Raw genomic sequence first — 13350 nt, 5'->3', positions numbered from 1 at the left:
CTTGCATAAAGCTTTCCTCTGTACACTACAACATGCAGTAACAGCTAAAACATGCGAGACTGATGCCGTGCTAATATATTGATGAGCAAAATGCGGTTTAAGTTTGGAAACCATGTGCTAACCTCGCTTCGAACACAACAAATATGTGTCGCTAGACACAACTTTGAGAATAGCTTGCTGTCAGCCCATTTGCCCTCTGCTACAAGAAATGCCAATGACAGCACACATTGTGGCGCACAATGCTTGTTGTAAGACAATGAAATTTCATTCGTAGTCTCAAAGTGTCCGCGTGCCTTAGAAGCGGCGACACGTATCTGCATTGCTGACGCCACCGATTTCCTTGCAGCGAGGGCGGCGTCACGCTGCAGCTGTCAGAAGCCGTCGGGGAGCCGGGCGTGTACAAAGTCAACATCGGAAGCCGACGCCCAACCGAGCAGGAGTCTCAGCACCACAACAGAGCATTCCGACTTCGCGTCCATGTCACCGTCACGGAATAAGGAAGAGCCGACGTTGGGCTCGGAACCATCCCTCATTCTCGTCCTAACCCTGCAGCTGCCCTGGAAAGGGAAAAGAGCAGCCCTAGCATTTCAAGCCATGCCACCATTATTAAAGTAATGAAACCACCACAAGCGCGCATGCCCCGCTCTGACTGGGGAGTGGGGTCAGCCCACTCCTGGCATCCGTTGGTTGAGACCCACAACAACAGAACAGCCTAGAAAATCCAGGCCTCAAACGTGTGCTGAAAATAATGCACAGCATAGAAGGGAGAGCTAGAGCCTTTAGCGTTGATGGAGAAAAAGTAAGAACATCTAGTCCTATAATCATACGTTAAAAACCAGTAATAGGTATGTTTGGCACTCTGTAAAAGGTTTCTGGTACTGTAGAAAGAAAAAGAGGGTTAGACAAGTTGGAGAAACACTGGCCTTTGCAATCAGAACAGCATTTAGGCAATGAAAGGTACAACTATCTGGTGATCTGCACTTTCATGTGCACCTTAATACCGCATATACCAACCTAATAACAACATCTAACACAAGTAACATATAAGAACATATAACATAAGTAACATATAACAACCTATAACATAAGTACGCTGGAAAAATATTATCTTTTTCATGTGTGAAGCACACTACACGATTTAAACTACTCTGTTCCTGTAGTCTGTGTTAGTGGATGTTTGACAACTGTTCATAATATTTCGAGACAGATAAAACAGTTCACATTCCTAGAAAAGGGAGAGAGGGAGGGAAATAAATTGTGAAAAAAATCACAATGCACAGGGGGAAAAGTAATACAGTTATTATGGCATGAAGACAGTGATGAAAATGTAGAACAATATGTCTTAACTGAACAAAGTTCAGCTGCTGACCGACATTGATGCTGAAAAAACACCTTCTGTGAGTCATTTTAACAAAAAATGAACGCATCGTATCTGATCAATTCTACCCACATTTTAGCAGTGGATGGCTTCCCTGGCCAGCCCAGATCCGAATATATACCCAGGTCAACCTGGTGACCCGAGCAAGGACAGCCAGTGGAACCCAAGGAATCCCGGCCTACGTATGCCTTTCACGGGGCGAGGCCCGTGCATCACCCTCTGCTCGACAAATAAAAATATTCCCCTCGCTCTCTCTCTCTCTCTACATATGGTAATAATCTCTCTCTCTACATATGGTAATAATGAAAAAGAAGGGCACTTCAAATGCATGCGAACACTTAAGTACAAACTATTTTAAACGAAGGCAAGAACATGTAATACTTCAAGCTTGTCAAGAATCAAACATGGTTGCTACAGCCAAACAAAAATGATGCTCCTCAGAAAACCCTTTTTTTTATATTGTTCCGGTAAAATGGGGTTTATTTTCTGGACAGGACGGAGAAGCTTCACAGGAACAGACGGAGCCCCGAAAGCACACCGCTGAGGATTTGTGCTGTTACTGACAACCGTTAGTTCAGAAATTTGAAGAGCATGGCACATCCTTTCTTTTTATTTTTCTTTTCCTCCTTGTGTGTACGAATGTGTCTTAAAAGGGGCTCGCGGCCTCTGGAACATTTTTATTTTTATTTTTGGTTATCAATGTGACTAGTTTATGTATTTCTTTTTTTTTGTTATCCCCCCCCCCCCCTGCGCCAAAAAGGCGCAGTGGGTACCAAATAAAGAAAGAAAGAAAGAGGATCCTTCCCGTTCTTCCTCTAGCCCAGGGATTGCCCAACCGTCATGCGCACGTCCAAGCATGCAAAGTGTTACAATGCCCCCTTCATAGACGATGCCCAGAGGACGAGTCACTGTTTACAACGTGGAACGAATGGCCTTAAGCGGGCGATGTGAGCCAGTTGCGTCTTGTTGCTCCGGCATCCAGTCGTAGTGAGCCGTGACAGAACGTACGTGACGTCTCAACGATAACGAATGGGCCTGTGTATATAGCGCGACAGAAACTTAGTGCACAGGCCGCGCTTTCGTAGTGGGGTCCACAGCAAGACCAAGGCACATTTTGCATAAGAGACGAACTGGTGCCGACTTTCGTAGCGCTGCTTAGAACGCGTCTGCGATGCCACAGTTCGGAATCGTGCAAGGCGGCGAGCCTCCTCGGAAAGGCACAGCGTCTTCGCAACCGAGGGCTCGCAACGGAGCGAAAACGGCAAGATGGAGTACAGAGTATTACGAAAAATACGAGCGTAGAACAAGAAGAACGGACTATAGACTGTGGTTTCATGCGTCCCCGTGTTGTATGCGCACGTAATTAAAGGCAACAGCTCGTCCCAATTCATTTCTTCCGAATCATACATAGCGAGCATATTATAGAGTTCTGTTAGTGCGTTCGGTCAAGCCGTTTGTCTGAGGATGGTAAGGTGTTGAGTAACGGAAAGAAAACAAAGACGGAGAAGCTTTTCAATGCCGACTGCGACGAATTGGCGACGAATTGGCGAAGGAAAGTTCCAGAATTGAAAGAGGCTGATCCAAGCTGAACATTACTTTACGACCAAGTCTTTCCTTGAACGCAAAACTCATTATAGAAACGGTGGCTGCAGTGTCCACTAAAGCCATTGTTGAAACACCATCGATAAAAACTTGAACTTTTTTTTTTCATGGAAACAGGCCGAGGTTTATCGATTATAGACCGTCCAGCGACCTCACCCCCATCGGCCGCACCGATTAGTTTCCCGGGGGTAGTAACATCGGGCGGCGGTGAGGCGTACGCGACCGCCTCTGGTGCTTTGTGGGTGGTGTCAGGCTGTGATCCGATGAAGCAGAACCACTTCGCTGCGCACTTTTTTCGGAGGGGGTCGGAAGTACTCCCGGAGTCCAAGATGAGTCAAGCCTGTAGGAAGTACGTTGAGGACACGTGTCCGGGGCCCTGTATTTTGGCGGCTGGCGTCGACGACGGCCGAATCGCTGGATGTGCCCCGTCACGCCCCATCGAGAGCAAACAGGCGGCAGACGCCCCGTATCTGACCTTTCAAAAGATGCATTCCGCATATCTGGTTGGTAGACACACTGACCAACCACGTAGTTTCCTGTGTTTGGGCGATACATTTGTAGATAGCCAGCATCATGGTTATGAGGAAGCCGCCTGGCCGCCGAAAATCTGCGTCCCCGTTATAGGGACCATTAAGATTTCCCAGGGCTCGGTGGGACTCAATGCTTGCAGCGTTGATGGACGAATGCATGCATTCATTGTGGACACAGAAGCTTCGGCACGCAGATTCTTTCGTCAGATCGCCTTCAGAGAAACTTGCTGACCAGCCTGTCACGTCTTCATGTAGCCCCAACTCTTCACGGACTATTTGCCGCATGGTAGCCGCGAGATCAATGGTAGTCGTGCTGTCAACGCTTGCGACAGTAGTTACGTTCGATAAGCGGCCAAACTTTGGAGTTGTACGGATGACTGGACAGGACGGAGAAGCTTCACAGGAACAGTCGGTCGGTCGGTCGGTCGGTCGGTTGGTCGGTCGGTCGGTCCCTTAAGTCATATCGCGTACCCACGCGGGGGATTGTCAAAGAAGCTGCCTGTAATAATTAGGCTGTGATACGGTTTATTTTAGAGAGAAAAAAGTACGAGAAAAATATTGAGAGTAGAAAAAGAAATCTTTGGATAGAACAGGATTGTCAGGTAAAAAAATGCGATTGAAGACATAGCTATCTAGCAGGGCATCTGGCTTGTCGCCGCAACAAAGGAATGAAAGGCGATCACAACATCTCTGTGGCAATATCCTATGACGGAAGCACCCAGGGAAAGAATAACGGTTAAAGATAAAGGGAGATTCAGCCTATTAAACGTGTATTCAAGGTGCGTGCGTCGCATCGAGGAAAAGCTGCGGCAATTTAAAACAAAGCGTTCTATAGTTTCGGGGGCCTTGCAAAAAGGGCATTGAGGAGATAACGCATGACCAAGCACACCGCTGACAATCCTTCCCCTTCTTCCTCTATCCCAGGGATTGCCCATCCGTCATGTGCATGCCCAAGCACGTGAAACGCTACAATATTATAGATACCTGAATCAAATTTTGCGTCCCTGTAGGGTCGAACCTCATCTCCATACATGCATCCGTTTTACTTTGACAATATTTCATGCAATCCACACAAGTGAAAAAAGTATATTCGCTTACATAAACGCTCAGAAGGGCAACAAGCCAGAGAGAGTGTCCTAACCTGTCCTATGCTACCTTTTACAAAGCAAAGAGAACAAACAAGAATAAAAATGAGACCACTTGTACCTATACCCTTCCATGAAATAGTTTTGAAACACTGATGAATGTTTCTGAAGTTTGCCACACATCAAAACAGCAGCTAAATATTTACACTTATCCAAATTTCGCATGTCTGCAAAGAATTTTTGCAAAGAATGAGAACCGATCACATTAAAGTGCAAATACTTGTTCACTGACTATTGAGTTGAAATTATCAAATAAAAGTTTGAAGTACGAAAGCCACAATGCAAGCAAGCCATCCAAAAAAGAAACATTTATATGTGATTTTTTTTTAGAAATTACTAGCGGTATTACCCGGCGGCGCCCAGGCCACTATACAAATGTCACTAATTGGTATAACGCGTGGTGAGTCATTTCATATTTCAAAAGTATAATTCACCGTGGAGTTGTACACAACTGGAAACACTCGCCTGCTGTCAATACATGGGCTCGTACGCGAGGCCTGTGGTTATGGGACACGACTGGAACTCGTGTTTTATTGGCACTATCCTGAAACATATTGTACCAAGACAGTGTGCTCAAACGACTGCCTACACATGCTGCTGCTGTGAAAGGGCCACGGTTTACCACCAAATGTGGGCTTGCGCAGAAGACCCATTAACTTCCCTAACCAGTGGATTGCTATGCCAGAGCGCCCAGCCCAAATTCGCTTCATCTGGCGAAGCACGACGGCGGGGCGGATTCACGCGTCTTCACCAAACCGCCCGCGGCAGACACGTCCCAACTTGACGGCGCCGCAGAATGGTCTCTCCTTTTCCCTTCTCAACGGCTGGGCCGAATCATGCCTCGGACGAACGGCCGGCGGCAGATGCGCAGAGACATGCCTGGAGAGGGTACCGCTGTGTCGCCTTCCCTTTCCCCGTCGTGGCGGCTCGGCTGACGCAACCGCTTTGCCTCCATTCGTCGGATTCAAACTTCAGCCAGCGAGAGTCCTGATTGGAGCGATTCAAACCGTTCGTGGCTGCAACGGATTCCTGGGGGTATAAAACCCGCCCGGAACCACAGCGAGCGCGGCACTTTTCGGAGGCACCGAGTTCAGACGTGCTGTCGCCTTTGTGCGAGCCATGCACCACTGTTGTTACCCTTCTACATACGGTATATAAATGTTGCTTCAACTTTTCTTCGGCTCGAGAACTTCATCGCTCTGCTCTGCGCCGCATCGATAGCGAACGGAGCAAGGAAACGTCGCTACACCTGTGACCGCACTCGGATGGCCAGTCGCAACAGTGGTGGCTGTGGTGAGAGGGCCCAGTCCCAACAGAGGTGACAGCGTCGGGATGGCTGACTCCCAACAGGATGGACGCGTTTGACCATTCGGACCCAGCTCCAGAGTGAGCTCGTTACTCGAGAGGACCGGGCGGCCGTCGTATGGCACTACTGTCGCTTCAGCGAACAGCGCCGCCCGTGGCCAAACGCTCGTCAGTGACATTCCAGCGGAGGTCTGCGCGGCGTGCTTGCACATAGCTCCATTCGTCTTTCTGCGGTGAAGCCTGCGAGGCGTAAATAACCGCGAGGCCTTTTTTCATAAACTGAACTACCGATAACGCTGAATAAACCAAGCTGCAACGCGGAGCCGGAAGTGCACGTTCATTCTTTCGTGTAGCAGTTGTAATACACAAAGCAAGTTTTTTTTATGCCATTTTGTTGCCTGCATGCAGTTTGGCGCACCGAGGAACATTTTGCAGCTAAAGGGGTATTCATACGACGGAGAAATCCGCCGTTTGGCTCCTAGGAGTGTGCGCCACGTGACCCCGACGTCACAGTTTTTCACCGGCGCACCGCTCCGATCGGAGGTCGTAGCACGGGGCGGCCTCTGTAGCATTCGCCATGGTCCCGCGTAATTCGCGCCAAGAGCGCCAAATCCTCCCCTAGTAGCACGTGGCGCCTGAAAAACGTTGTATTAAACGTCATGGCAACGAGTGGCGAGGGGGAAAAGGCCATTGGTCGCGTCACAGGCGCTGTGCCGTCATTTTTCCGCTGCAGCAGGGCCGCAATGCCGCTGCCTTATGGGCCGCTCGGGAATGGCACCAGGCGCGAAAGTTGGGCGAGCCGCATCAGTGGGCACGGGAGAGCGGCAGCAATGCAGCCGCCTCACAATTCGTTTTCTTTTCTCGTTCAGTTGCTGGCTGCCCTTGCAACGCGCGTGGTCATACCTCAGGGAGCGTGCTTCGCCGTGGGCCCTTTCGCTAGAACGGCACCCGCTTCTGCGCAGTTCCTGTCCAGGCTGAATACTTCGGAGGCGGTACCTGGCTCGTCGACACGAGACACAATCGGATCACACACGCAATGCCCTGCTGAAGCGCCACCTTCGTTGAGCACGCCAGCTGTGGCGCCTGCATTCATCGTGTCCTACCCATCGACAATGCCATCATTGCCACCGGAGTACTTAACTGCCTGGTTTGACATCACCGCCTCCAGTGGGCACGGGAGAGCGGCAGCAATACAGTCGCCTCACAATTCGTTTTCTTTTCTCGTTCAGTTGCTGGCTGCCCTTGCAACGCGCGTGGTCATACCTCAGGGAGCGTGCTTCGCCGTGGGCCCTTTCGCTAGAACGGCACCCGCTTCTGCGCAGTTCCTGTCCAGGCTGAATACTTCGGAGGCGGTACCTGGCTCGTCGACACGAGACACAATCGGATCACACACGCAATGCCCTGCTGAAGCGCCACCTTCGTTGAGCACGCCAGCTGTGGCGCCTGCATTCATCGTGTCCTACCCATCGACAATGCCATCATTGCCACCGGAGTACTTAACTGCCTGGTTTGACATCACCGCCTCCAGTGGGCACGGGAGAGCGGCAGCAATACAGTCGCCTCACAATCCGTTTTCTTCTCTCGTTCAGCTGCTGGCTGCCCTTGCAACGTGCGTGGTCATTCCTCAGGGAGCGTGCTTCGCCGTGGGCCCTTTCTGTAGAACGGCACCCGCTTCTGCGCAGTTCCTGTCCAGGCTGAATACTTCGGAGGCGATACCTGGCTCGTCGACACGAGACACAATCGGATCACACACGCAATGCCCTGCTGAAGCGCCACCTTCGTTGAGCACGCCAGCTGTGGCGCCTGCATTCATCGTGTCCTACCCATCGACAATGCCATCATTGCCACCGGAGTACTTAACTGCCTGGTTTGACATCACCGCCTCCAGTGGGCACGGGAGAGCGGCAGCAATACAGTCGCCTCACAATTCGTTTTCTTTTCTCGTTCAGTTGCTGGCTGCCCTTGCAACGCGCGTGGTCATACCTCAGGGAGCGTGCTTCGCCGTGGGCCCTTTCTGTAGAACGGCACCCGCTTCTGCGCAGTTCCTGTCCAGGCTGAATACTTCGGAGGCGATACCTGGCTAGTCGACACGAGACACAATCGGATCACACACGCAATGCCCTGCTGAAGCGCCACCTTCGTTGAGCACGCCAGCTGTGGCGCCTGCATTCATCGTGTCCTACCCATCAACAATGCCATCATTGCCACCGGAGTACTTAACTGCCTGGTTTGACATCACCGCCTCCAGTGGGCACGGGAGAGCGGCAGCAATACAGTCGCCTCACAATCCGTTTCCTTTTCTCGTTCAGCTGCTGGCTGCCCTTGCAACGTGCGTGGTCATTCCTCAGGGAGCGTGCTTCGCCGTGGGCCCTTTCTGTAGAACGGCACCCGCTTCTGCGCAGTTCCTGTCCAGGCTGAATACTTCGGAGGCGATACCTGGCTCGTCGACACGAGACACAATCGGATCACACACGCAATGCCCTGCTGAAGCGCCACCTTCGCTGAGCACGCCAGCTGTGGCGCCTGCATTCATCGTGTCCTACCCATCGACAATGCCATCATTGCCACTGGAGTACTTAACCGCCTGGTTTGACATCACCGCCTCCAGTGGGCACGGGAGAGCGGCAGCAATGCAGTCGCCTCACAATCCGTTTTCTTTTCTCGTTCAGCTGCTGGATGCCCTTGCAGGTGCGTGGTCATACCTCAGGGAGCGTGCTTCGCCGTGGGCCCTTTCGGTAGAACGGCACCCGCCTCTGCGCAGTTCCTGTCCAGGCTGAATACTTCGGAGGCGATACCTGGCTCGTCGACACGAGACACAATCGGATCACACACGCAATGCCCTGCTTAAGCGCCACCTTCGCTGAGCACGCCAGCTGTGGCGCCTGCATTCATCGTGTCCTACCCATCGACAATGCCATCATTGCCACTGGAGTACTTAACCGCCTGGTTTGACATCACCGCCTCCAGTGGGCACGGGAGAGCGGCAGCAATGCAGTCGCCTCACAATCCGTTTTCTTTTCTCGTTCAGCTGCTGGATGCCCTTGCAACGTGCGTGGTCATACCTCAGGGAGCGTGCTTCGCCGTGGGCCCTTTCGGTAGAACGGCACCCGCTTCTGCGCAGTTCCTGTCCAGGCTGAATACTTCGGAGGCGATACCTGGCTCGTCGACACGAGACAATCGGATCACACACGCAATGCCCTGCTTAAGCGCCACCTTCGCTGAGCACGCCAGCTGTGGCGCCTGCATTCATCGTGTCCTACCCATCGACAATGCCATCATTGCCACCAGAGTACTTAACCGCCTGGTTTGACATCACCGCCTCCAGTGGGCACGGGAGAGCGGCAGCAATGCAGTCGCCTCACAATCCGTTTTCTTTTCTCGTTCAGCTGCTGGATGCCCTTGCAACGTGCGTGGTCATACCTCAGGGAGCGTGCTTCGCCGTGGGCCCTTTCGGTAGAACGGCACCCGCTTCTGCGCAGTTCCTGTCCAGGCTGAATACTTCGGAGGCGATACCTGGCTCGTCGACACGAGACACAATCGGATCACACACGCAATGCCCTGCTGAAGCGCCACCTTCGCTGAGCACGCCAGCTGTGGCGCCTGCATTCATCGTGTCCTACCCATCGACAATGCCATCATTGCCACCAGAGTACTTAACCGCCTGGTTTGACATCACCGCCTCCAGTGGGCACGGGAGAGCGGCAGCAATGCAGTCGCCTCACAATCCGTTTTCTTTTCTCGTTCAGCTGCTGGATGCCCTTGCAACGTGCGTGGTCATACCTCAGGGAGCGTGCTTCGCCGTGGGCCCTTTCAGTAGAACGGCACCCGCTTCTGCGCAGTTCCTGTCCAGGCTGAATACTTTGGAGGCGATACCTGGCTCGTCGACACGAGACACAATCGGATCACACACGCAATGCCCTGCTGAAGCGCCACCTTCGCTGAGCACGCCAGCTGTGGCGCCTGCATTCATCGTGTCCTACCCATCGACAATGCCATCATTGCCACCAGAGTACTTAACCGCCTGGTTTGACATCACCGCCTCCAGTGGGCACGGGAGAGCGGCAGCAATGCAGTCGCCTCACAATCCGTTTTCTTTTCTCGTTCAGCTGCTGGATGCCCTTGCAACGTGCGTGGTCATACCTCAGGGAGCGTGCTTCGCCGTGGGCCCTTTCTGTAGAACGGCACCCGCTTCTGCGCAGTTCCTGTCCAGGCTGAATACTTCGGAGGCGATACCTGGCTCGTCGACACGAGACACAATCGGATCACACACGCAATGCCCTGCTGAAGCGCCACCTTCGCTGAGCACGCCAGCTGTGGCGCCTGCATTAATCGTGTCCTACCTATCGACAATGCCATCATTGCCACCAGAGTACTTAACCGCCTGGTTTGACATCACCGCCTCCAGTGGGCACGGGAGAGCGGCAGCAATGCAGTCGCCTCACAATCCGTTTTCTTTTCTCGTTCAGCTGCTGGATGCCCTTGCAACGTGCGTGGTCATACCTCAGGGAGCGTGCTTCGCCGTGGGCCCTTTCAGTAGAACGGCACCCGCTTCTGCGCAGTTCCTGTCCAGGCTGAATACTTCGGAGGCGATACCTGGCTCGTCGACACGAGACACAATCGGATCACACACGCAATGCCCTGCTGAAGCGCCACTTTCGCTGAGCACGCCAGCTGTGGCGCCTGCATTCATCGTGTCCTACCCATCGACAATGCCATCATTGCCACCAGAGTACTTAACCGCCTGGTTTGACATCACCGCCTCCAGTGGGCACGGGAGAGCGGCAGCAATGCAGTCGCCTCACAATCCGTTTTCTTTTCTCGTTCAGCTGCTGGATGCCCTTGCAACGTGCGTGGTCATACCTCAGGGAGCGTGCTTCGCCGTGGGCCCTTTCGGTAGAACGGCACCCGCTTCTGCGCAGTTCCTGTCCAGGCTGAATACTTCGGAGGCGATACCTGGCTCGTCGACACGAGACACAATCGGATCACACACGCAATGCCCTGCTTAAGCGCCACCTTCGCTGAGCACGCCAGCTGTGGCGCCTGCATTCATCGTGTCCTACCCATCGACAATGCCATCATTGCCACTGGAGTACTTAACCGCCTGGTTTGACATCACCGCCTCCAGTGGGCACGGGAGAGCGGCAGCAATGCAGTCGCCTCACAATCCGTTTTCTTTTCTCGTTCAGCTGCTGGATGCCCTTGCAACGTGCGTGGTCATACCTCAGGGAGCGTGCTTCGCCGTGGGCCCTTTCAGTAGAACGGCACCCGCTTCTGCGCAGTTCCTGTCCAGGCTGAATACTTCGGAGGCGATACCTGGCTCGTCGACACGAGACACAATCGGATCACACACGCAATGCCCTGCTGAAGCGCCACCTTCGCTGAGCACGCCAGCTGTGGCGCCTGCATTCATCGTGTCCTACCCATCGACAATGCCATCATTGCCACCAGAGTACTTAACCGCCTGGTTTGACATCACCGCCTCCAGTGGGCACGGGAGAGCGGCAGCAATGCAGCCGCCTCATAATCCGTTTTCTTTTCTCGTTCAGGTTAGTAGATACTCCTACTGCCATTGCAAAAAGTCGAACAATGCTTTCCTGCTGCTCTTCCCGTGCCCCAGTGTTATTTTTACCATGACTTTCGAATGCTTGTATCTTGTGAAAACGTTGTTGCTTTGCGGCGATGTCGAGCTTAATCCTGGCCCTGATGATGTTACTAACAATCTATCTCGTGAGCTATTGAACGTTGTTAAAGCAATTACTGCTCATGTAGACTCGCGCCATGACGGACTTATGAAAATTCTTGATGAAGTTGATTGATTGATTGATTGATTGATTGTAGGGTTTAACGCGCCGACGCAACGCTGGCGATGAGGCGCGCCGTAGTGGAGGGCTCCGGATTAATTTTGACCATCTGGGGATCTTTAACGTGCGCCGAAATCTCGTACACACGGGCGTTTTTGCTTTTCGCCTCCATCAGAAAAGCGGCCGCCGCGGCCGGGAATCGAACCCGCGACCTCGTGCTCAGCAGCGCAACGCCTTAGCCACTGAGCCACCGCGGCGGGTTTCTTGAGTTAAGAAGCGCTTAAGTTAAGTTGAGTCAAGAAGCGCTCGAGCACACGGTGTCCAACATCAACACAAGGCTAGTTGCTGTTGAATCCCGTGTTAACGCCCTTGATCACGGTAGTGACCCACGGTTAGAAGCAGCAACTAATGCAGTTCGCTCAGAAAATGCAGAGCTTCGTTGCCGCCTTGACGGTTTTGAAGATAGAGCTCGCCGTGACAACTTAATATTTTATGGTGTGGCTGACAATCCAAAAGAAACATGGTCGCAGTCGGAGGAGTAGTACGGACGCTTGTTTCCTCTCATATAAAAGTTCAAATTAAGCATGACGGAATCAAAAGGGCATATCGGCTTGGAACTTTTGTGCTCGATAAATCAAGACCAATAATAGTAATGTTCTCGTCGTTCAAAGTAAAGGACGCCATTTTTGCGATGAAAGGGAAACTGAAATCGGCGGGAATTTCTATCAGTGAGGACTTCTGTAAGGCAACTAGAAACACGAGGAAAAAGCTTCTCGACTTTGGGAAAGCCAGTGGGCAACAGTACTCCTTACGTTATAACAAGTTGCTAATCGGTAAGAAATGTTTTGTTTATTGTACTCAAACTGACAGTGTCTGTGAAATCAGCCCCGGAACCGAATCTGTGTCGCCGATCAATACCCATGCTAATCCACCCAACTCTGTGTCGCCGGTCAATACCCATGCTAATCAACCCAACTCCAGCACAAGTACGTCATAGCAATCCCGCAGTGCCAACCACAGTCCAGTAGAATGTAAGGTTTCTTTCCTTCTTACTAACATACGCAGCGTAAAAAACAAACGTGATGAACTGTCTTCAATAATCGACGACTGTGATGCTAGAATAACTGTGCTCACGGAAACGTGGTTGTCCAGCAAGATTCGTGATAGTGAAGTGTTCCACACCTGCGGCGAATATAAGCTTTACAGGTCTGGCCGTAATACCAGAAGTGGAGGAGGTGTTCTGATTGGTGTTTCTGTTGATTTACACTCGCACCTTGTTCCCATAAGGTCCTCTTTAGAATTTGTTTGCGCGTGCGTACGCTTCGGTCATAATGACGTTACTTTGTGTGCATGTTACCGTCCACCGAACTCGTCTTCTGATTTTTGTGATACGTTGTATAATGCTTTAAACAATATAGTTGTTCGCTACCCTGCTGCCCCTATTTTTTTATTAGGGGATTTTAATTTTCCTGATATATCTTGGATTGGTAGTGGTAACCATACTACCTCTTGCACCCGTGAAGGAAATTTGTTTTTTTAATCTTTGTAATGACTTTCACTTCACCCAACCTACACGTGTCACTCTTACT

At 51.8% G+C, this 13350-nt stretch overlaps 1 protein-coding gene and 1 pseudogene across 3 annotated transcripts in view; both read left to right on the top strand.

Moving 5' to 3' along the window:
• The window catches only part of LOC144170792 (fibrillin-1-like), a 167399-nt gene extending 166008 nt beyond the window's left edge, over positions 1–1391 (top strand). For all 3 annotated transcript variants that reach the window (XM_077700798.1, XM_077700799.1, XM_077700800.1), the window contains one exon: positions 347–1391. In XM_077700798.1, coding sequence (XP_077556924.1) covers positions 347–497 — 151 coding nt within the window. In that variant the 3' untranslated portion in view covers positions 498–1391. The remainder of the gene's footprint in view (positions 1–346) is intronic.
• A 9896-nt stretch (positions 1392–11287) lies between these two features.
• On the top strand, positions 11288–13084 carry LOC144167812 (uncharacterized; annotated as a pseudogene).
• The last annotated feature ends 266 nt before the right edge of the window (positions 13085–13350 follow it).

The sequence above is a fragment of the Haemaphysalis longicornis genome, unplaced genomic scaffold (genome assembly GCF_048455015.1).
Source record: "Haemaphysalis longicornis isolate Haplotype H1 unplaced genomic scaffold, Haemaphysalis longicornis Haplotype H1 scaffold_2, whole genome shotgun sequence".
NCBI classification, from domain to species: Eukaryota; Metazoa; Arthropoda; class Arachnida; order Ixodida; family Ixodidae; genus Haemaphysalis; species Haemaphysalis longicornis.
Note: the sequence above shows the minus strand (reverse complement) of the source record. Positions and strands in the feature narration are given on the sequence as shown.